Genomic DNA, 23,371 nt, shown 5'->3' with positions numbered 1-23,371 from the left:
TTTAGGGTTTTGGGGAGATTCAGACATGTTTCAAAGGAAAAGAAACTAGAAGCAGATTACTCAGTTATTCATTTTAATATTTTGAATATTAATCCTGACTAAGATCAGGGACATGAGAAGAGAGTAACAGATGTTAGGAAGATTGTTGAGGTTTTCTACTGACAGTTGGGGGAAGAAGAATGGAGAAATGAGGATGAGACGGAGGATATTAGGAGTAGCCAGTGGTTTTTAGATGGGATAGAGGGTAGGCTGAGAGGATCGGGGCTGGTGGAAGGATGGATGAAATTTGGTTTTAGACATGTCTAAGTGCTGATGGGAAACCCTGGTGGTGTAGTGGTTAAGTGCTATGGCTGCTGAGAGGTCGGCAGTTCAAATCTACCGGCCCTCCTTGGAAACTCTATGGGGCAGTTCTACTCTGTCCTATAGGGCCTCTATGAGTCAGAATCAACTTGATGGCAACAGGTTTTTTTTAAGTGCTGCTGGAGGATACAAAGATGAATGAGAACAAGACACACCCACTGCTTTAAAGGGGCTCCCAGTGATCATATTAATGCAGCAGTGTGTGCGTACGAAAGACAGTGGACTTCTAAGAGAGGAGGAGGGAGAGGACCAAGAGCTCCTGGGAGACCTGAGAAAGGCTTTATTCAAGGTGATAACTAAGCTGTATCTCATATGGCAGGTGGAATCTCATCAGAAGGAAACATGGAAGTCAGTTTGGTTCTTATAACCCTATTTCCCTTCATCACTCACCCTCCCCTTCCATCTTGTTTGGTGTTTGATCGCCATTTCTCTTCTTTTTTGAAGGATCTACCGCTACCAATCTCATGACTATGCCTTCAGTAGTGTAGAGAAGCTACTGCATGCTCTAGGAGGGGACGACTTTCTTGGAATGCTTAACAGAACCCTTCTTGAAACCCTGGAGAAAGCAGGCTTCTCTGAGAAATTCCTCAATGAAATTGTTACTCCTGTTATGAGGGTTAATTATGGCCAAAGCATGAACATCAACAGCTTTGTGGGTAAGCCAGGGAACAGTTAAGGGACATTAGTTCACAAAGGGGCTTACCTGATGCTAGAGTAGCTCCTGACTTTAGGCCATGGATTGGACAAGGCTTTCTCTGTGAAACCTCAGAAATTGTTGGCAAGATTGTATATATGTAGATAAGTATTTTTATGGGGAGAGGGTCCTTAGCTTTCATTAGTTCAGTGGTTCTTACCCTGGAGTGTGGGGGCGGGGCATTTGGCAATGTCTGGAGATGTTTGGAGAACTCCTGGAACAGAACTCACTTAGGAAGGGAGAATGGGGTATAGGGCCTCCTACAAAGTCATAATTAAAACACATATTTGGTTGAAACACTGTGATAAGAGGGTGCTACTGGCAAATGTCCATAGCACCAAGGTTGAGAAACCATGCATTAGGTTCTCAAGGAAGTCTGTGACCCCCCCAAAAGTTAAGAACCGTTGACTTAGAGGATACTATTGAGGTATCCTGTTTGGCTGCCCTAAAATAAAGTTAATGTAACTATATTGTAAAACTTACTCAAATTGTCTCTGGGTAAAGATCCATGGATGACTCAACATCTTAAGATCATTGAGTGGTAATACATGATTTAGTAAACATGATGGTCTAGTCAGAGTCACTAGTCACTGTGTTTTTGGGTAGTGGTAACACCTCTTGTTGTAGCAGAGTGATTTTAAACTCCTTTGTGTGACTCAGAGCAGTTTTATTTCAATATTGGATGAAGGGCTGGCTTCATGGGTGTGCTACCTGTGTAGTCAAACAGGATCCTGTGCTAAGAAGGGCCCCCTGCTTGGTTTAATGGCTTGCTGTCACCTGTTTTGGAATTCTTAATTATTGAACAAGGAATCCTGCATTTTCATTTTGCCCTGGGCCCCTTAAGTTATGTAGCCAGCCCTAATTGGATGTTAATTTTCATTAAAATGCTGAACAGGCCCACTTATATTTGGCCTGATATCCTGGAGCAAACTCACCTAACTAGGAAGGGAGAGAGGGTAGAAGACCTCTTACAAAGTCAGAATTAAAACACATTTTTCTTTCTCCCACTGACAGGGGCGGTCTCACTGGCTAGTGCCGAATCTGGCCTTTGGGCAGTAGGAGGTGGCAATAAACTTGTTTGCTCAGGGCTCCTTCAGGCTTCCAAAGGCAATCTTATATCTGGCTCAGTAATGTACATAGAGGAGAAAACAAGGACCAAGCAGACAGGTAAGCTTGAACTCTTTTATTGTTACTGATTTCTCCTGCAGAAAATGATTTCTCAGACAGAAACTCTCTTCTGCCATCTCTCACTGTTCCAAATGATGAAACTTTTAAGTTACAGATATGTAGAAACATTCCCAAATGTGCTCAAGTACAGTAGCATGAATCTTTGGATTTAAAATATCTCATCCTCCTAAGTGAAAATTCCCTATTTTATACTTGTAAATGAGGGATTATTTTTATCTAGAGCAGGAAATTGGCCTTGATGTAATAAAAATACAGGGAACAGTTATCTCAAGGGTTAAAACTTCTTTAATCTCTTAGAATTATACAGAACCTATGCTGAAGGTACAGCCCTGGTGATGCAGTGGTTAAGAGCTTGGGTGCTAACCAAAAGGTCTGCAGTCCAAATCCATCAACTGCTCCTTGGAAACCCTATGGGGCAGTTCTACTCTGTACTTTAGGGTTGCTATGAGTTGAAATCAACTCAACAGCAGCGGTTTTTTGTTTGGTATTCTGAAGGTACAGAATTACTTCTAGAAGGTATAAAATATAGTATGTTAGAAACACTAAAGAAGGGTATGCTTCCTTATTCCCTCTAGGAAATCCCACCAAGATGTATGAAGTGGTCTATCAAACTGGATCTGAAACCCATTCAGACTTCTATGACATCGTCTTGGTGGCCACTCCACTGAATCGAAAAATGTCCAATATAACTTTTCTCAACTTTGATCCTCCAATCGAGGAATTCCATCAGTACTACCAGCATATAGTGACAACTTTAGTTAAGGGACAATTGAATACAACTATGTTTGGCACTGCAGCCGTAGATAAATTTGATCTCACTGCAATCTTAACCACTGATGATCCAAATTTGTTCATTAACAGCATTGGGATTGTGTACCCTGTAAGAGAAAAGGATAATTCTGAACCATCCACAGATGGGACACATGTTTGGAAGATCTTTTCCAAAGACATTCTTACTCAAAAGCAAATTTTAAAGCTCTTTTTGTCTTATGATCATACTGTGAAAAAGCCATGGCTTGCATATCCTCACTATAAGCCTCCGGAGAAATGCCCCTCCATCATACTCCATGACCGACTTTATTATCTCAACGGCATGGAGTGTGCAGCAAGCGCCATGGAAATGAGTGCCATTGCGGCCCACAACGCTGCCCTTTTGGCCTATCACCGCTGGAATGAGCACACAGACATGATTGACCAGGAGGGCTTATATGAAAAACTTAAGACTGAACTATGAATAACATTTTTTTCCCCTTTCTAGTTCCCAATGGGTTATCATTGGCAAAAAAGAACAAAATCTGAGCAGAGATGATTTTAAATCAGATACTTTGCCATTATCATTGTTTAACAAAAGTAATCCCTGTGGACTATGAGGAAATACAAAGCTCTCATTAAGCGGGAAGGCATAACGTGCACTTACGCCCCATCTCCAAAATTTCCTCACTCCTCTTTCGGTCTCCGTTTGCAGTGTTTTTCAAACTTCTCTGATTCTAAGAATCATTTGGGGTTTGTTAAACGTACAGCTTCTCAAGCTCTTTTCTTGGTGATTCTGATCCAGTAGGCCTAGGGGTGTTACCGTTGTTGTTAGGTGTCATCAAGTTGGTTCTGACTCACAGTGACCCCATATACAACAAAATGAAACACTGAACACTGACTGGTCCTGTGCCATCCTCACAATCGTTGCTGTTTAAGCCCATTGTTGTAGTCACTGTGTCAATCCAGGACCTAGGGCTAGGGCCCTGGAATTTGAACAAGATCTTAGAGCATTTTAAGCTGAGCACTTGAGGAAGAACTAGTGGCTAGACTTACCCTCTTTGTTGAGGACTGGGCCATTCGAGCTTCACAGCTGGGCATAATTTTCAATCAGATCAAAACTACTATGAGAGCTAGTGTCTTATGCCTGGCATTAGTAATTTATACCCTTTTTCACAGTAAATGTGCCCATGCCCTAAGCCTTGACCTTTAGAATGTTACCTTTTGATTTCTTCTGTCCCAGTTTTATTAGGGGTGAAATTTAGAAGTCTTAGTAGGACAACCTTCAGATGTCATACAAGCCTCAAGTAAAACGAAAAGCAAATACAGGTTACTGATTTAAGAAATTGGCATTCTATTAGCAAACCCTCACCTGAACCTTTAAAAAATATCGATAGATGCCCACCACCAGAGATTCTGACTTCACGGATTAGGGACAGTGCCTTGGCATTGTAGTTTTTTGAAGTTCTAAGGTAGTTCTATATATGTAGCCAGGGTTGAGAATCATCGACCTAAAAATCTGACAGTGGACCCGAACTACTGGGTCAACTACAGGTAAAATACTTCCTGTAAGGGAGTTGATGTCTACAAAGGGCTTTTAGTACCTTAAAACTCCTAAGGAACTCAATCCATCATCAAAGCAGATCCTTTCTGCAAACAATTTTTCAATGAGAGCTCTAGTAGTAATCTTGATAGTAAGGAGCACTGACAGTCTAACAGCAGAGGCAACTTAGGTAACTCCAGAATGGTTGGCACAGAGTAGGATATTCAGAATGACACTAAGCTTCACCAAATCCAGCATGTTCAAAGTGTGACGATGTTTCTAAAGCTACTGTGGCATTCTGGGTGAGAAACTGGTTGCTGAAATCTTGCTTTAAGGCAGTAGTCCTCAACCTTGGCTGCACACTGGAATCACCTGAAGATGATTTAAATCTTCCTAAGTGATTCTAATATGCAGTCAAACCTGAGAACCAGTTCTACATCTACAATACAGAGATCATGAATGACTGTTCTTACAGCCACCAGTAGGACAGAGCAAGCCAAAGACGGTGAATTATAACCCTTAATGCAACCAAGTCAGCAAAAGCCCTTCACCAGGTCATGGCAGTAGCTATTTTAGAAAATGGTGTAATGGAACATTGATGCATAGTAAAAACGGTTTCTTCCCTAGTACAGTTGTGAATATTAATATGCTATAAAACTGCCAAGATACATTGTTTGAAATAGAGGCAGCAGTTAGACCCATTGTTTGTCAAAGGGTCAGCTTTTTAAAAATTTTATTCTTATTAAGTATGTTAAGAAGCATTCTTTTTTTCCCTTTTGTGGTTTTAATGAAGGCATTACATAAATACTAAAAAATCACAAATACTAATAAGAGCTTATTTAATTTCTATCACTGGTAGATGTGTTTTGCAATGAGATGTATTTTTACTTAGGATACCACTGCTGTTGGTATATCAAATCTATAATGATTATATTTTCCAACAGGGCATCTGAAACTGCTTCCTCAAAGGGCAAAACAGGTATTGCCCTGTCTATTAGATAGTTTTAATACAATTACAGTATTAAAGAACATTTTTATTGGAGTAAAATACTATCAGAGCCTGCTACTGCCAGAGACCACTCATCTTTTTACAGAAGAGACTTGTAGAAATTACGTAGGGGCTGAATGAAAGTTAGCTCTATTCCAATGGTCCTACCTGAACCTGTACCAGAATCACCTGAAGGGCTTGTTAAAACAGATTGCTGGACTTTACCCTCACAATTTCTTTCAGTAGGTTTGGGTGGGACACCAAATTAACGTTCCTTGGTGATGCTGCTAGTTTAGGAACCACACCTCTACCAGTCAACTTTTATGTGGCTGCAAAAAAAAATCCAAGTCCGTCAACATCAATGGAGATTAAATTAAAAAGTGCTGCTGGAGAAAAATGGAAAAATAAAAATGCATCGGCCTTCACACCACCGCTCCTTATTGTGATTAAGTTTGAACCCTCCAGCTTTTCTGCTATACAACTTCTCTAAATACGAAGCGCCATTTTTAAACATACATATAAGTGATTGTGTTCCATGTTTTAAAAGTACCTTACATACTCACCTATGTATACTCCATTCTCTACAGTTTTAAAGTGATTCAAGATTTACCAGCTTTTTACCAGATTACAAAAAGAACAGGCCTAAGCATTTGCTTGGGAGGTTTCTTAAGGTTATGTTTATAATATAACCATCCGTAATATATCCCTGATCTCATTTTGTGAGCCGTAAGATACAACTCATGAACTAGAAGAATGTATTATGGGCAGCATTCTCACTACCCTCTCTACTCCACAAAGAAAGAATGACAATACACTGGAATGTTTTTCTCTGGAATGGATCCTATTTCTACTCTTGTATTAAAAAAAAAAAAAAAAATCCCTACTTAATGATTCCATTCAAAATAAACAACTACACCATTGCTTCTTGTGTTTTACTGCTGTTGTATTATACTTGAAATATAAACATACCTGGAAAAGTCTCAGGAGATCAACGTTACTATTCTACGTTTCTAAAGTTGAGGGTGTTTCAGAACTTATCCGTGTCCGCAGCTTCTTTATCTTTGTTCGGTGTTGAAAGACGGAGAAAAAGAGCCCTTGCTGTATTTTGGTTTTAAGATTCTTCCATTTCAGTGTATAAAAAAACCTACTGAAATCGGTCTCAAAGGAACCAGGCAAAGTTCATGTTAAAAAAAAAATAGAAGAAAATCTCATATTCTATTTCTATATTCAGAGCACCGGAGAGGAACCATTTTGACTATTACAAAAGTTTATTTAACAAAAAAAAAAATATGAAGAATGTACACAGCCTGATTTTTACATCATAGTAAAACAGGCCCTTTGGAGAGGAGAGGGGATACGTGAAAGCAGTGGATTTCTCTGCTGAACACGGCCATTACTTATACTCGTTCCAAGGCTTCTAACATGATGATACTATTTCCTCGTATTACCTATGAAAGAGAAAAATACATTTGAAAAGAACACAATTCACTTAGTAGACATATCAATGAAGATTAAAGAGTTCTCATCAAATCATTAATGGTTTTTTAATCTTAACATGGCAGTGTGTGAGGCTTTTTTAAACCACAGGAAGACTATATATCTCAAGTCAAATCTTAATTATGACAAGAGGCCACCAAACTCTCTCTAGGTGAGATGCATGTATTCTAAAGCCAACAGTTACCTTTTTTGAGATGGCATGCTGTTACAGACTGAATTGTGTCCCCCTCAAAATGTGTGTCAATTTAGTGAGGCCATGATTCCCAGAATTGTGTGGTTGTTCACCTTTGTGATCTGATGTGATTATCCTATGTGTTGTAAATCCTAACCTCTATGATACAAAGAGGCAAGATTAGAGACAGTTATGTTAATGAGGCAGGATTCAATCTCCAGGACTGGGTTGTATTTCGAGTCATCTCTTAAGATATAAAAGAGAGTAAACAAGCAAGCAGAGAGAGGGACCTACCACCATCAAGGAAGAGAGCTGGGAATGGAACATGTCCTTTGGACCTGAGGTCCCTCCACTAGAAGCTCCTAAACCAGCGGAAGACTGATGACAAAGACCATCCCCCAGAACTGACAGAAAGAAAGCCTTCCTCAGGAGCTGCCACCCTGAATTCAGACTTCTAGCCTCCTAGGCTGTGAGAGAGTAAATTTCTGTTTGTTAAAGCCATCCACTTGTGGTATTTCTGTTATAGCAGCACTAGCTAACTAAGACACATGCCATGTTTCCACTGAGTTACTACACCTTCTAAACTGCAGAACCCAAATGGACATGTCCGTCTCTTCCCCATAGATACTTACAGGTTAATGGGAAAATAAGTACAGTACAGTGTATGAAGTTTAGGGGTGTGAGATCATTTAGGGAACAAACAGGATGGAAGCTGCTTAGGACAGGCTTTATGAAGATGGTATTTATTTGGGTCTTGAAAGTTGGGTAGAATTTTGATAGAAGATAGGGAATTCCAGGCAGAAATAAGAAGAAAACAAAGTATAAGGGGATAAGGAGTCTAATTTGAACATGAAGGGAAGTAGGAAACAAAGATAGCTGGCATCCAATCTCAGGCAAACTCAAATGCCAGGATTAGTGTTTGGGCAACAGCATATGGGTCTGAACAAGAGAGCTTTAGAGGGAGGAAGGGAAGTTATAAAGAAAAGGTCCTAGGAACACAGTGCCTGACATAGGAGACATTCCATAAAAGATAAGGACGTGTATGAGAAAACAGGTGAAACAGCTGATAACTGAGCTCACGAGGAATAGGAAAATAGGAGAAAACTGTAAGGAACCTGCTGTTGTGTGCCATCGAGTCAATTCCGACTTAGTGACCCTATAGGAGGAGAGAACAACTGCCCCGTAGGGTTTCCTAGGCTATAATCTTTACAGGAGCAGATTACCAGGTCTTTTCTCCTGCAGAGCTGCTGGATGGTTTGAACTGCGAACCTTTCAGTTAGCAGCTGAGTGCTTCATCATTGTGCCACCAAGGCTCCTTGGAAGGAAGCTAGGGGACAGTAAAAACAAGAAGCCCCGGATGGACTGTAGATCACAAGGAACCACAGACCAAATCAAGTACGAGCTAGTTGGACAAGTGAAAAGATAGGAGGGGGAATGATGGGAAACATAACAATTTGAAGTGTTTATTAGAAATAGAGGCATTTTGAATAATAAGATTCAAAGTGGAGCTATGGTTGCAGGCAGCTCAGAGAGCAGAAATATCTATAACTTGTTCTTTTCTCCCTTCATTCTAATTTATTTATATACACACTAATACTGTCTTCCCCCACTCAAATGTAAACTCCATGAGGGCAGGAACCTTGCTTGGTACAATAGCCCCAGGGCCTAGAACAATAGTAGGCATTTAGAGGGTTCAGTAAGTACCTGTTGAGTAAATAAACAAATGAATTTGTATACCATAGCAGACAGACTGGAAAGGAGCATGGCAGAAGGGGGAGTGTCCCAGAGCCTGGCAGACAATAACAGCAATGAATGAGTATGGTGAGAAGGTGGCAAAGAAAGTTTTAGAAAAGAACAATGCCCTGAAAATGACAATGGGGACTGAAAGAACTCACTGACTCTTACTGTTCTTATAAGTTAGGAATGGAAATGTAGAAAAGCTAACCAATGAGTTTACCTAGTTCTCAAGAGTTTTAAATTCCTGGCTTCTTTCTTGCAGCAGATGATGAACATCACAACTTATTGATCAAAGCACAAAAAACAACCAGCTTTCATTTCTAGCTTCCTCCCAAATTTGTCCATGCCTGACACCTGCCTTAGGAGTAGGCAGTGGTAGAAAGAAGTTTTTTTCAGATGACTAAGATTTTCAGATCTGAGGGCTTTTTTTATTTTTTAATTTATTTTGTTTTAAGTGTAAGTTTACAAATCCAGTCAGTCTCTCATACAAAAACTAACACATACCTTGCTATATACTCCTAGCTGCTCTCCCCCTAACGAGATGGCACACTCCTCCTCTCCACCCTGTACCCCCACGTCCATTCTACCAGCTCCCGTCCCCCTCTGCCTTCTCATCTCGTCTAAAGGGTTTTTAGTGTCATTAAAAAACAAAATGAAACTGCTATTTTCATGAACATTTTCCTAAAAGGGTAGAACACATTTCCTTGCCTTCTCATATAATATACAGAAAATAAGCCTAGTAGCTGAACACTTCTATCTTGCAATGCTCTTTTCTGCTGTAGTGTTTTGATCCTCTAAATCACTTAGAACCATCAGGTCCAGAATTCCATGAGCTATTACTCCTTTTGTTATACTTAAATAGTAGGTTTTCGGAAGTGTTGCTCCGAGTTTCAGCCTACTGAAGGTACGCTATCTAATAAAAACAGGAGCTGCTACAACCTAAAGAGGGCTGCAGAAGGACAACTCTCCCAGGCGCTCCTCAATTATGTAGATTCACAGAACGTAGATTTTTAACTGTTTCTTAGGGGGGGCCTGGGCTGGAATGAAATCTTAAGGAAATTGTTCTGGGGTGGAGCCTAGGCATGGTTTCGTTCCTTGTAAAACTACTAATGTGACTGTAAATGCTGTAACTTAGTGGTTACTCTTCACCTCATAGCAGAATCACCAGGGGAACTTTAAAAATCTCTGTGTAGCATCCCAGACTAATTTGATTCCAAAACGCAACAAAGATTAAGAACTACTGCTCTAATGAAGGACTATGGACCTCTAATATGGAATAAAGGTTAAAAACGATTTTGAATTGCTCTTTCAAGCCCAAGAACCTCAGAGGGTTTTGTATAGTTAAGATCTTACCTACAGGTCACTGGGATATATATTGCAGCTGAATGACTGCCCTGCGTTAAACTATAAGGGAGCTGCAAAGTCTAATCTTGCCTGTAATTTGCTTTGTCTGGAGGTTACTAACTTCATTTTTTCCTTTTTTTTTTTTTTTAAAACAAACTCCAATTTAATCCAAGAGTTTGACGGAAGGGAAGTCAATGCATATTCCAAAAGAAAAAATGAAATCTCTAACAGAAACCCCCTATCTTTACTTACCACCATCCCAATATTGTTCTGTTGTCCACTAGTTGCCATCTCCACACATTCGTCTATCACAAGATTCATAAAGGGATCAAATCCCCGCAAGATTCCTTGGACATGTCTGCCACCATTTAATTTCACTGTTTAAAGGAAAAATTATTTTTATTAAAACTGACCACTAACTATCAACTATTCATTAAAAATTAGGTGGGATGAAACACAGGTATTTGTGATATGTTAAAAAACCCACTGCCCTTACTTATATGCCAGGCACTGGGCTGAACGTTCCATATTCACAAGAATCCTATAAAATAGTATTAGCCTTACTTTACACAAGACCTATGGTATAGAGCTTTTAAGTAATTGGTTCAAGGTTATATAGCTACAGTCTGGTAGAGCTGGGATTCAAAGCGGAGGATGTCTGCCTCTAACGGCCATGGTTTTAACTTCTGTATACTTCAAGTACTGTACAGATCAGGTTTTTAGTAAAGTTGAACAAAATGTGCTTTTCCTACATATTACCAAGAAACAAAATAATTGTTTCTTGTCTAAGTCCTATGTAGCTTGTTTAAAGGAAAAAAGGTTAATAAATTTTCAAATTTACAACACAAGAAAATCCTTACAGTCATGCTGCCACAAACCAAGGAATATTTGCGGCTACCAGAATCTGGCAGAGGCAGGGATCTTCCACTAAGCAGGGATGGCCTTGCCAATACTTTGAAGTTGGACTTCTAGCCTCCACAACTGTGAGAGAGAATAAATTTCTAGTGTTTTACGCAAAAAAAAAAAAAAAACAACAAAAAAAAAACAACAAAAAAAAGTCCTGTTAATTTTGTCAAAGTGAAGGAAGGCTTATATGAAAGAATGAACAGTCTGAAATGTTTTAGGCTTATAAGATATCAAACCAAAAAACCAAACCCACTGCCATATCTAATTAGGATTTTGATAAGCCTGCTTAATTAATGGATAGAAATTAAAGGTTCAGTGTGCTTTAAATTTTTATAAAGTTGTTCTGAATGTTATATACTGTCAAGACAAAAATAAAAAGCACTAATTTAAAAAACTTACATGATAACTTCTTGTCCATGAATCTGAAAAACCAAGAATATTATATAACTCATTTGAAAACATTAAGCATAAATAAGCATAGAATTAGGTACAGTCAGTACACTCTGCTAAAATTTATACAACAGAAAGAATGAAAATTTAAAACAGTAAAAAACTTCTATTACTGTAAAGGGTGAGGGAGCAAGAAGCTACCTAAAAGTAGGCATTATATAAAGCAATATAATTTGAGAAGGGGCAAGATAGTAAAAAAAAAAAACAAAAGCAATGTATTTACAATATATTAATCTACATTAAACTAAACCTTTATACTGATGTGAATTATAAAAACATTTTTGTTGCTCAATTTCGACCTCATTTTCAGTGGTTGTATTTTAAAGCCATTAACAGAAAGTGCAGATTTGGTTACATTTTGGTTAATTCCCAAACTGAACAAACCATGTGAGGACATCAGAGAGTAACCAAACTATTACTCAACAGGTATTTTATATTTGAGCCCACAGTCGTTTTAATATTAAGATACCAAGCTTAAGTGTTCAGGATATTCTTCACCACATAAGTATACCTGAGCAAAACAAATGTGTATTTTTTCTTCTAAATAACTTTTTTGTTCTTTAAAATATATACAGAACATACACCAATTCGACAATTTCTACACATACAATTCAATGACACTGATTACATGCAACTTGTGCAACCATTTTCACCCTCCTTTTCCGAACTGTTCCTCCGTTAACAAACTCACTGTTCCCTACGCTTCCTACCTAACCTTTTTGCTGTTGTCAATTTGATCCCAATGCTCAAGGTAGATATTTTTGGTTTAAAGTTTAAAGATTATTCCAGGGAAATAGTTCTCGGGATTCATCCAGCTTCAAAGCTCCAGAAAGTCTGGATTCCATGAGAATTTGAAATTCTGTTCTGCATTTTCCCCCTTTTGATCAGGATTCTTCTATAGTCTTTGATCAAAACACTCAGTAATGGTAGCTGGGCACCATCCAGTTCTTCTGGTCTCATTGCAAAAATAAATATTTTGAAACTAAACAATTTGAATTAAAAAAAGAAAATCCCATCTCAGCAGGACTGTATGAGACTATTAAGTCATGCAGTCAAATCAATTTTTATCTTTTCCAGTTACTCTCAGGCTAGAAAATATAAAATTTCATTCAAACTTAATGTATAGGATATCATGGGAGAATTCACAGATATGTCACAAACCCTAAAAGAAGGTGTAAGTAAACATTTACAGTAAAAATGTTTATACAGTATAATACATAAGGTTATATTTTCATTGTACATATTATACAAGTCACAACATACACATGAACTCATTTAACCCTAGCAACAACTCTGCCAGTTATATACTATTATTACCACCATTTTATGGATAGGAAACTTAGGCTTATTACGGTTAACCAAATTCTCCAAAGTCACACAACAGGTGAGTGAGAAAGTCTCAGCAAACACAAATGGTTCAGTTTGATTGGAGAACTAGGTTTTCAAATATCAGTGGTATAAGAATGGATGATCTCCTTGGTGGTGGATTTAAGAATGCTGTGTTAAGGAGTCTGGACTTTATTCTGCAGAAAATGAGTCCATCACTGTGGCTGTAATTTTTAAGAGGTAAGAGGAAGAATTCAGTTAAGCCAGGGTTATCTCAAACTCAGCATCACTGACATTTGGGGCCAGATAATTCTTTGTTGTTAGAAGCTGTCCTGGCCTCTGCCGGTTAGCTGCAGGCAGCAGCAGACCCCGCTCCCCAAGCTGAGAACCACTGAGTTATCCTAAACCAGGAAGAAGGTATGAAGTTGTAAAAGAAGATGGTATCTGTGATAAAGGAGGAAGAAAATTTAAAGACATTTTAGAGGCAGATCTGACAGGATTTCACAATTCATTAAATCAAGGGATTAGAAGAGCAAGGTATCAAAACTAGTTTCATCCTCAAATTCTGAAATAACATCTACTAAGAATCAGAAATCTAAAATTACAAGTAGAATGATCCTTTTATTAAAAAAAAATAATTACCATTTCATCAAGTCCTGATAAATCCTGAGGATACAAAATTTTATCAGCCCATCAATAAAATAATTTTAGATGATCGTTTTTTCGACAATAATTTCCACTTTTCTTAATGTTAATGTTGGGAGTATGATTTAATACTTAAGCCTTTAACAACTCCAATTAAGATTAATGGACAGAAATTTCGTAAAAAAGTTGGCTTTGATGCAAATGTATATTTAAATGTAAAATTATTAAATATCAATTCTTTCCCAAGTCTGACTTCTTTAAGGGGCTGGTAATAAATAAACTATACATAAGGCAGACCAGGTGGCTGACCCACAAAAACTGATCCTTGGATGCTAACCCTTTGTGCAATCCAACTACTACAGCCAGAATTCTGGCGCTACATGGTATAAACAATATAGAGAAGTACTCAGGAGACACGGAACATGTTACGCTCACTCAAGAAGTGTTTGAGGAGGTTAAGGCTTCAAACTGGGTCCTGTATAAAGCAGGAATATCCTACTTAAAAGTTCCGTTTGATTTTACTGGGTGCGGGGGTGGAGGGGGAAACAACCCTTCTCCCGATTAGAAAAATGAATGCTCTCTCATAATTCCGATGATAATAGCACAAGACGTTAAAGTTTAAGTACAAGAAGGCAAGAAAAAGGAATTGGATTTTTAAGTAAATGCTCAATCAACACAAACACACTCTCTAAGATGAAAGTGGCTTTTGACTCCTCATATCCTATAAAGACTTCCATTCCAGCCACCTTATCCAGAACATGATGCTGTTCACGATGTTCCACAAAGGCTGGCGTCGAGGTCCTCAAGTAACGAGGAAGGCCGTGGAGATGTGGGGCCGGGAGCTCGGGGACAAGGGAGGCAAATGGGCTGCATGCAGGTGCTTTTCGCGGCTTCTGGCAACCAGGCCGAAACGCAGGGTCCGTGCGGCCTTGGGCTCCGAAGCGCAGGGCCCTGACGGGGATCCGGCGGCCTCCGACCGGAGCGAGGGGCGGTGCAGGGGCCCATGCCCACCACTCGGCCTACGCACGCCGGGACGCGCTAAGGGAAATGGAGGGGGCGCCTAAGGCACCTGTGGCACGCAAAGAAGCTGCCACTGCGGCTGGGCCTTGACACTTACTTACTTTTTCAACTCGGGCGGGTGAGCCTTGCTCATCGTGGCTACTCGGGAGGTTCAGCGCCGCGTTGAAACAGAACTCGCGCCCTCCCTCACGCTCCGGCGGTCGGCTGGCGCTTTTGCGTCTGACGTCATCTATCCTGTTAGCCAATGGACTGATGGCAGCGTTCACATTTCACCTCGCGATACTTACCGGAAGCTTGAACGCGCCTCTGAGCTTCAAGCTTCCGGTTGCGTCGTAAGGGATTGGTTAGACAGCCTTTCTCAATTCCGTTTCCCCTTCTGTGAAATTGAGATAATAGTCCCGTCTGGCTTCTGAGCTACACCAGCCAATCCCGTCGGGGTAGATGGCACTGTTCATCTTCGTCATATATATACCAAATGAAAACAGCCCTGGAGTAGTTATGGCTAGCTGCCGTCTAGCCGTCCCCTGATGGTGAACCTGTGCACAATGAGATTGGACCTTTTTCCTTGGCTGATTTTTTTGGACATAGATAACCAGGCTTTCCTTCCCAATCTTAGTCTGGAAGCTCCCCTGAAACCTGTTTGGCATCATAGGAACACGCATGCCTCCACTGATTAAAGGGTAGTTGGAAACCCTGGTGGTATAGTGGTTAAATGTTACTGCTGCTAACCAAGAAGTCGGCAGTTTGAATCCGCCAGGCGCTCCTTGGAAACTCTGTGGTACAGTTCTACGCTGTCCTATAGGGTCGCTGTGAGTCGGAATCAACTCCAGGGCACTGGGTTGGTTTTGGTTTTTGGGGGGCTGTGCATGAGGTGCGTTGTCCTGGAATCGAGCTTGGACCTCCTGCATGGAAGGCAGGAATTCCATCACAGAAACTCCACTCTCTCCACCCACCCCTGGAGGAGCGAATCCCTAATGCTTCCTTGGCATTTATCACCACAGCACAGTATCACGTCAAATCCAGGGTTGCAGTAAGCATGAATTAGTGACCTCTCTCCACTAGAGTGACAGGGCTTCAGTCTCCAAGAATTTGTATCTTGAGCCCTGAAATGTATTCCCCATTGATGGCCCAGCAATTCTTGGAACACTGCCTCTATTTTGTAGTCATTCATAGAACCCTGCTTAATGTGCCATTGCCCCCACATATGAAGCGTGAGGTGTGGCACACAAAGCTCTGTATTGAGGTACCCATTTTCCACATCAAGCACACAAGTGTAAAAGGTGGTCCCTGACTTGTTCCCAGTTGTGAGGCTACTCCAAAACAGAAGAATCCACATTTATGAGTAAAACATAGCGGGGATGACAAAAGACTTAGGCCAAAATAGTAGAGTTCATTTCTGCTTTAAATACCTTGCTGATTCTAAGCAGGGGTGGTTCTCCAAAATTTAAATTCATTCCTAATGTTCGAGAACGCCTGCTGAAATACCAAGTACAGTAAGAACTTAAACTCATCAGTTATTTTGTATTCTTTTGGTACTCACAATCCTAGACATTGGATTTTCTCTAGACGGGTCAGAGCTGTGTACCTTTTCCACATGTTGCCATTAGTGTTTAGTTGAAACTAGAGACCTGACATGGATACCAAGTTTTTTTTTTTTTTTTTTTTTCCATTAATGGGCTTCAAGTCATAGTGCCCCAACCTTCCCTCAAAGTTTTTCTCATTTACAGTTGTCTTGCATCTGAACCATAACACAAAATCAATACTACTCTTCTGGACATCTTAAGAACTTATTTCACACATTACAAGGAGAAGCACCCTGAGAAAGTACACATTTGTTGTTCGGATATGAAGAAAGAAGCACAATAGTGTGGGGAAAATTAAACCTTATTTATTTTTTCTAATTAAACCACTAGGAAAATATATCACAGCCATGAAACAGCAGACAGGCTACAATAGCACTTCAAGTAATAAATTGGTAGAAAGATGACAAAGGCCTTATCAAAATGGTAAGGCGTCACTGAAGCAGGAACACTGCGCACTGCAGAGGCCTCAGGCAGAAAGTGGTATTTGGTAATGGGGGGCTGACCCTCCTTTGCTCGAAAGGAGCCACAGCTCTCCCTAGCTCCTGAGTTACTTTTCCTCCCTTGACTTTCATGTTGCCAGGTATTGGCTTAACAGGGCTGTTATTTCAGGGGGCTAAGCAGGCAGCTGGACACATCATCAGGAAACACCAATCACTCGAAAACGACGTTATGTTGGTAGAGCGCCAACAAAAACGAGGAAACCCTAAATGAGACAGATTGCCACAACAGCTGAAATAATGGACTCAGACATGCCAATGATCATGAAGACGGCACAGGACCAGGCAACACTTAGTTTTGTTATACATAAAGTACCATGAGTTGGACCCGACTCGATGGCAACTAACAACAACAAAAACAACAAGAAGTAAGTAATGCTGGGTTTAGGCCTTCATTTCATTCAGTTATATGAAAAACTAGGTTTATCCAAATCCAGCACAACTTTCTTAATTAAGCAGCCGACAGTTTCTCTTTCATCATTCATTCCCAGATATTGGTATGTATCACAATCAAAACCCCTTTTCCTTCAAATGAGTAGTGTCATTGCAAGATTGTCCTGTCACTCTACTGCAGACAGCCTCAGAGGCCACCAGAGCAGCCAGCGAGAAGGAAGTTCTGCTTCCCATACCCAGTGTGACACGGTCTCCCGTTTTTGCACGGTCCCAGGCTGAAAGGTGCAATATATGAGAATTTCAAGAAAAGCACATCTTGACAGTCAGATGGCCAAAGAGCCTTTCAAAGTTTTCATCCAACTACCCTGTCTCCCAGCTTGACATCTTAATCAATATCAGGCTCTTGGATATAAAACAAAACTAAGCAAAACAAAGACCCAGATCTCTGTTTTCCACTTCTGCATTACTGATCTTATGGATTCTGTTTTACAGCTTATGGAAAATGGGGTGGCGATACTTCTTGTAAACAGGAGGTTGGCAACAAACAGAAATACTCTCTTCAAACACCACCAGGTCATAGGTAGGCTGGAGGAACATGCCAGCCTGTTGGTACTTATGTGAGAAGCAGAATCTGGTGTGTTGGAGGCTCTGGCTTGATACAGCTGCTAGGATAAGCACTTGCCACATATAATTTAGGCTGTAAATAACTCTCCTGTGCTACCTACAACCCAAATTTTAGCACCAGTTTTTCCCACTTTACTTGCTATGGATTAAAACCTATAAAAGAACCAGCATCCACAGAGCCAGGTGACATAGTCCTTAAACTTGCTGCCATCCTTAATTTCTTCATTCCTAAACCTCACTTAAAAAACCAAAATTCCCATCCTGCCCTCATTCACAATGGCCACTAGCAAAGACTTTTATTTTGCAATGGATGAGAGAGACTCCTTCATCTTCTTGGTCATGGACGGGATGAGATGCATGTGGTCATCCACACACTTGGTCACACAGCTCTCCAGCTGCTGCTTCACCACAAGTTCCTTATTCCCTGCATCCATTGAGTCTCTGGCTTTGTCATTGCAATGCATGGTACACCGGGCCAGGCGGTCCTGTGGTAAGAAGGAAGAAGGCAGAAAAGGCTGAGAGGCTGCCTCCATTTACCCTGGGCTACAGGCTTGACATACGTTATCTTGACCAATTAAAGAGACACTGTAGTGCAAGTTGGGGCCCTGCTGACTCAGCTGCTAACTGGTCAGCAGTCTGAACTCACCGGCAGTTCCTTGGAAACCAGATGGGGCAGTTCTACTGTCTCACAGGGTTGCTATGAGTCGGAATCAACTTGACGACAATGGGTTTGGTTTTGGGTAGTACAGCTGGAGTCCCCAAGTGGAGCAAACAGTTAACGCACTCAGCTGCTAACTGAAAGGTTGGAAGTTCGAGTCCACCTGATGGTGCCTTGGAAGAAAGAGCTGGTGGTGATCTACTTCCAAAAAATCAACCACTGAAAACCCTACGGAGCACATTTCTATCCTGACACACAAGGAACTGCCATGAGTCAGAGCTGGCTGATGACAACTTGTTTTTGCTTTCTTTCTATAATGCAGTTACTCAAAACCAGGTAGGAGTCTCTGGGTGGCGTAAATGGTTAAGCATTCTGCTACTAACTGAAAGGTTGGTGGTTCAAATTCCCTCAGAGGTACCTCAGAAGAAAAGACTTGGTGATCTACTTCCAAAAAGTCAGCCATTGAAAATCCTATGGAGCACAGTTCTACTCTGACACACACATGGGGTTGCCATGGGTTGGAATGGACTTGATGGCAGCTGGTTTGGTTTTTACTCAAGACTACCCTGATTGAAGCAGACAGTGGTGCCAGGAGGGCCCAGACTAAACAGCACTACAAATAAACCGGAATAAACTGTACACAGTGCTTCTAGGACGCGAGAAGTTACTGCAGCTCAGGGGTCCAAGACCACACAAAGACTTAAAACATCTTGATGCTTTAATGTCTGTTCATGCTACTGAAAAACACTCAATTCAAAAAATATTATTGAGCATCTACTATATGCCAGGCACTCTTCTAATTATGAGAAATACGGCAGTGAGTAAGGCAGTTCCTGCCCTCATAGAACTTGCATCTAGTGAGGGAAGGTAGACAGACAAAAAAAATAAGTGGAGATGTTGAGGTAACAATTGGTTATATGAATCTGGATTTCAGGTACAATGTGTGGTCTAGAAACTGAATGTAGGAATTGTCAGCTTATAGGTGACACAGATATAAGACTAGAGGAGACTAGAGAGAAGCAGATAGAAAAGTTTCAAGGACTACCTTGGGCACTTCAATGTTCAGAGGTTGGAGAGAGGAGGAATCAGCAAAGAAGGCCAAGAAAGGGTAACCAGCGAGGGAGGAGGAAGATCTGGAGAGTGAGGTGTTCTGGAGGCCAAGTTAGTATGTGTTTCAAGGAGGAGGGGAGTGGCCAACTGTATCAATGATGCAGATACGCTGAGTAAGATGGGAACTGACAAATGACCACCGGATCTGGCACCACGGCAGTGAGTGGAAAAGCAGGTCTGGCACAGGGGAAGAATGAAAGTCTGACTGGAGAGGACTGAAAAGAGAACGGAAGGAGAAAGTTATACAGCAATCCACGAATCAGTTTTTCCAAGGGTCGAGCTACAAAATGAGCTGTCAAAACGAATCCAAAGAAACCCTTTGGGATACTATGACCTTGGAAAAGTTATTCCTTCACAATGGCAGGAATTTTGAAGAGTTTTATACAGCAGAATGTAAAAACGTGTCACATTAGACAGAATTTTTCCATGTGTGAAACCTCTGGATATGAAAAACTGGTTCAAATCAAAAACAGGCCCTGTTTTCCCCAAGCTCTAGAAAAGAATACTGAGAGGAAGGGGTAAAATGAAATTGTGGGTACCTTTCACTCCAGAGAAGGAAAAATGGAGCTATTTTAGTAACCTCAGGGGAGCTGGTGAGGAAGGCAGCATTGAGTCTACAACAGTAATGCTTCACTAAGTGACGGCTCCCTGATACTGGAGCCTCCCTCTGGGTATCGCAGGTAGGGGCGGTCCTGGGCGAATGTGTAAGACTACAGAACAGGGGTAGGGTCTGGCGCTAATCTTCACCTTTTCAGATTGTCCTAATCCAGTCTCCTGGAGACTCTGCTATTGTTTTAAAATATGCTTATGAATTAATATATATATTTTCACCACCACCAACACCTTCATGTGGCTGACTCACTGGTATTTGTTCCTGTTGAGTTGATTCTGACTTGTGGTGATCCCATGTGTGTCAGAGTGGAACTGTGCTCCGTAGGGTTTTCGATGGCTGATTTTTTGGAAGTAGATCACCAGGCCTTTCTTCCAGGGTGTCTCTGGGTGGCCCCGAACTGTTTTAGAAAGCTGTATAGGTTATGTACAGTCTACAGACTATATTTGGTACTCATGGCAAAAAAGAAAAAAAAAAAGGCATAAGGCTCTTGGTCATGAACATAATGCCATTTTACAACACTGCTTCTAAGGGAAAATATGGTTCAATTTGAAACAGGCTGCTCAGCCATATCTTAAACAGTACCTGAGCCAATTTTTTTTTCCTTCTTCTTTCTTCTTTCTCTCCTTTCCCTCCCCCAGCCCATCCCTGCCCCCAAGTAAGATCTAAGCCTGTCAAATAAGAGGAAGGATGGCGCCAGCTACCCACTGAGCTGATGGGATAATGGCAGGAAAAGATCAACATGTTTGAGATATGACCACCAAAACCAAACAGAAGAAAGACAGTGCACATTCCACAAGTCCCTAAAACTTATGGCCCCTTTTCCCTTAAAAACCCGAACCCATTGGTAGTCTGGTGAGACAGATGACTTTAGGAGGAGATCATTCCCCTCTGTCTCCATATACCGGTATATCTAATCAAGCTCTTGCTACCCACTTCACCCCTGTCTCAAGAATTGGCTATTTGCGGCAGGCGGCTCTAACTCGCGAAATTGCGGTAACAAATTCATAGCATTCAACTTCCAGGCCTCTCCCTAAAATTTCAAACCCCAGGAGGACTCTGGCTGGCCATATGTCTATCACAAATGTTAAAAGGACCAAGACATTAAAGCCAAGAACTTTGAACAAATGCTTGTCAACTCCTGAAAAAGAGCAACATCAAGGGTCTCCTAACCAGAGTCCATCTGAGATGTTCCTCACCTGGAACTTCTCCAACTCGCTGGTCACCAGGGCCTGGGCTTGAGCCAGTGGCGCGTGGCAGCGCTCAATGCACTGGTGTACCTGTTGCATGGACGCCTGGCTGTCCTCACAACAGCTGGCGCTGCACCGGAACATGATGCCCTGGGGTGGGAGGAAAGACCAGGGGTCAGGCAGGAAAGCCTCAGGGAACACACATAACCAGGGGTTAGGAGGACTTCTCTACACTGGCACCTCCCTCTCCATCTTCTGCTTTCACCATCGTTAGTAACAGCCATCAGGACCTTAAAACCATGAATGGGACAATTATCCTCGGTGCCTAGTAGAGTGTTCCATAGGCTTCTTGAGGCTGGTTCATTGGTACTTGTTGCATTCATGGCTGGGGGTGGGTCAGAGGCAGCCATGTTCTGAAAACTAGGTGTCTGTACCACAGGTCAGAGGTCAGCAACCTCTGACACACAGAACATTGAGGCGGTAAAAGCAGAACATCATACAGAACAGGCTGTGTGGTGGGGAGTTCAATCCAAATGAACCAGGAGCGACCCTGCCATCAGGGAGGACCGGCGCTTTCACCTTTCCGGTCTCTCACCTTGGCCGTGCCCTTTCTGGGCCTCGGGCTGCTCCTGGGCAGAAGGGGCAGCGCATGATGGGAGGGCAGGGGAGACGAACGCCTCACAGTAAAGAACTCCCGACTCTGGCCCATGGACATCCTTTCACCCGGGCTGGATTAGGTGGAAAATGGCCGTGCGCATGGCGAGGGCGCACGAATTTCATCTCATCAGCCAAAGCTTAGAGCGAGCGGCGTTTCCGAGGGCGCCGCGGGGACCCCAGGGTCGCCCTGACCGGGGTCTCCGGGTAGGGGGCCGGCGGCCCGGCCTCGCGAGGCGGCTGCAGGAAGGGCCCGGGAATACGGACCCGCGAGGGAAGGAGACACCCAGTTCGGCCCCCGGCTCGCTACCTGCATCTTTCGGATGTTCTCTCTCTCCAGACTCTTCACCATGGAGTCGACCGCCTCCTGCACTCGGAGCTGCTGCAGCTCCGCCATGGCGACCCTGCGCTGCGGCCCACCGCGCCGGCGCCCACATGGACTGAAGCGCACGGGCCCGCCCCCTCGCCGCCTCTTCCCGGGGTGCCTGGGCCGCGCGGTCGGTCCTTCCCGGAACCACGTTGCCGTCTGGCGACCGAGAGGAGTAATTGCATGCCGGGGAGCCGCGCTCCTTAACCTGCCCTCCACCGGGCAAGTCTGTAGCGACGCTCCTTCCTGCCTTCCGGCTTGCTTTCTTCCTTCTTCTCTCCCTCCTTCACTGTCTCCCTTCCTTCCTCCTTTCCGTATAATTTACAGACTGAGAAATGCCCAGATCTTAGGTGTACAGTTTGATGAGCTTTAATAAACCTTGTCCTTTCCCAATCAATCTGCTTTCTGGCTCTATAGATTACATTTTCCCTTTCTAGAATTTCACGTAAACAAACAAACAACCAAACCACTGCCGTAGAGTGGATTCTGACTTATAGTGACCCTACTGAACAGGGTTTCCAAGACTGTACATTTTTACCGAAGCAGACTGCCACATCTTTCTCCCGAAGAGCCGTTGGTGGGTTTGAACCACTGACCTTTTGGTCAGCAGCGAACGACCAGAGCGCCTTAGAAATTCATATCTATATAATTATTCAGTATGGACTTCTTTTGTGTTTGGCTTCTTTCATTTAGCGTAATACGTTTGATTGAGCTGTGTTGTTCTTTCCTTTTAGTTGTTGAGTAGTATTCCATTGTATGGCCATATCATAATTTGTTTATCCATTCGCTGGTTGATGGCCATTTGGGTCATTTCCAGTTATTCTCTATTATGGATAAAGCAGTGACTATGAACACTTTCGTGCAGGTCTGTGGTAGACATACTTTTCATTTATTTCGGAAGATACCGTGAGTTGGTTTCGACTCATAGCGAACCTACTTACAACAGAAAGAAACCCCACCAGGTTCTGCTCCATTCTCATAATCATAGTTATTGTATGAGCCCATTGTTGCAGTAACTGTGTCAATCCATCTCATTGAGGGTCTTCCTCTTTTTTGATGATCCTC

At 42.0% G+C, this 23,371-nt stretch overlaps 3 protein-coding genes across 3 annotated transcripts in view; 1 reads left to right on the top strand and 2 right to left on the bottom strand.

The window, feature by feature from the left end:
* Positions 1 to 6,381, top strand: part of PCYOX1 (prenylcysteine oxidase 1) — a 37,929-nt gene extending 31,548 nt beyond the window's left edge. Inside the window, exons 4-6 of the mRNA XM_049857537.1 lie at positions 805 to 1,016; positions 2,069 to 2,221; positions 2,818 to 6,381. Coding sequence (XP_049713494.1) covers positions 805 to 1,016; positions 2,069 to 2,221; positions 2,818 to 3,476 — 1,024 coding nt within the window. The 3' untranslated portion in view covers positions 3,477 to 6,381. The remainder of the gene's footprint in view (positions 1 to 804; positions 1,017 to 2,068; positions 2,222 to 2,817) is intronic.
* A 391-nt stretch (positions 6,382 to 6,772) lies between these two features.
* On the bottom strand, positions 6,773 to 14,848 carry SNRPG (small nuclear ribonucleoprotein polypeptide G). The gene is made up of 4 exons (XM_049857548.1): positions 14,722 to 14,848; positions 11,579 to 11,601; positions 10,526 to 10,650; positions 6,773 to 6,971 (listed from the first exon to the last, which is right to left on the bottom strand). Exons 1-4 carry the CDS (start codon positions 14,751 to 14,753, stop codon positions 6,921 to 6,923), a joined length of 231 nt encoding a protein of 76 aa, XP_049713505.1. The 5' UTR covers positions 14,754 to 14,848; the 3' UTR covers positions 6,773 to 6,920.
* A 1,645-nt stretch (positions 14,849 to 16,493) lies between these two features.
* On the bottom strand, positions 16,494 to 22,501 carry FAM136A (family with sequence similarity 136 member A). The gene is made up of 3 exons (XM_049857547.1): positions 22,250 to 22,501; positions 21,295 to 21,435; positions 16,494 to 18,202 (listed from the first exon to the last, which is right to left on the bottom strand). The coding sequence occupies exons 1-3, from the start codon at positions 22,334 to 22,336 to the stop codon at positions 18,014 to 18,016; spliced, it is 417 nt and encodes a 138-aa protein (XP_049713504.1). The 5' UTR covers positions 22,337 to 22,501; the 3' UTR covers positions 16,494 to 18,013.
* Between the last annotated feature and the right edge of the window lie 870 nt (positions 22,502 to 23,371).

The sequence above is a fragment of the Elephas maximus genome, chromosome 17, assembly GCF_024166365.1.
Source record: "Elephas maximus indicus isolate mEleMax1 chromosome 17, mEleMax1 primary haplotype, whole genome shotgun sequence".
NCBI lineage: Eukaryota > Metazoa > Chordata > Mammalia > Proboscidea > Elephantidae > Elephas > Elephas maximus.
Note: the sequence above shows the minus strand (reverse complement) of the source record. Positions and strands in the feature narration are given on the sequence as shown.

What these genes read in the sequence shown, in the direction of transcription:
- SNRPG (XM_049857548.1), bottom strand. Translation starts at nt 14,753, where the DNA reads ATGAGCAAGGCTCACCCGCCCGAGTTGAAAAA. An exon ending in CACCCGCCCGAGTTGAAAAA is followed by an intron (nt 11,602 to 14,721) that starts GTAAGTAAGTGT and finishes TTGGTTTTTCAG; the next exon opens with ATTCATGGACAAGAAGTTAT. An exon ending in CATGGACAAGAAGTTATCAT is followed by an intron (nt 10,651 to 11,578) that starts GTAAGTTTTTTA and finishes TCCTTTAAACAG; the next exon opens with TGAAATTAAATGGTGGCAGA.
- FAM136A (XM_049857547.1), bottom strand. Translation starts at nt 22,336, where the DNA reads ATGGCGGAGCTGCAGCAGCTCCGAGTGCAGGAGGCGGTCGACTCCATG. An exon ending in AGAACATCCGAAAGATGCAG is followed by an intron (nt 21,436 to 22,249) that starts GTAGCGAGCCGG and finishes CTCCCACCCCAG; the next exon opens with GGCATCATGTTCCGGTGCAG. An exon ending in GCGAGTTGGAGAAGTTCCAG is followed by an intron (nt 18,203 to 21,294) that starts GTGAGGAACATC and finishes TTCTTACCACAG; the next exon opens with GACCGCCTGGCCCGGTGTAC.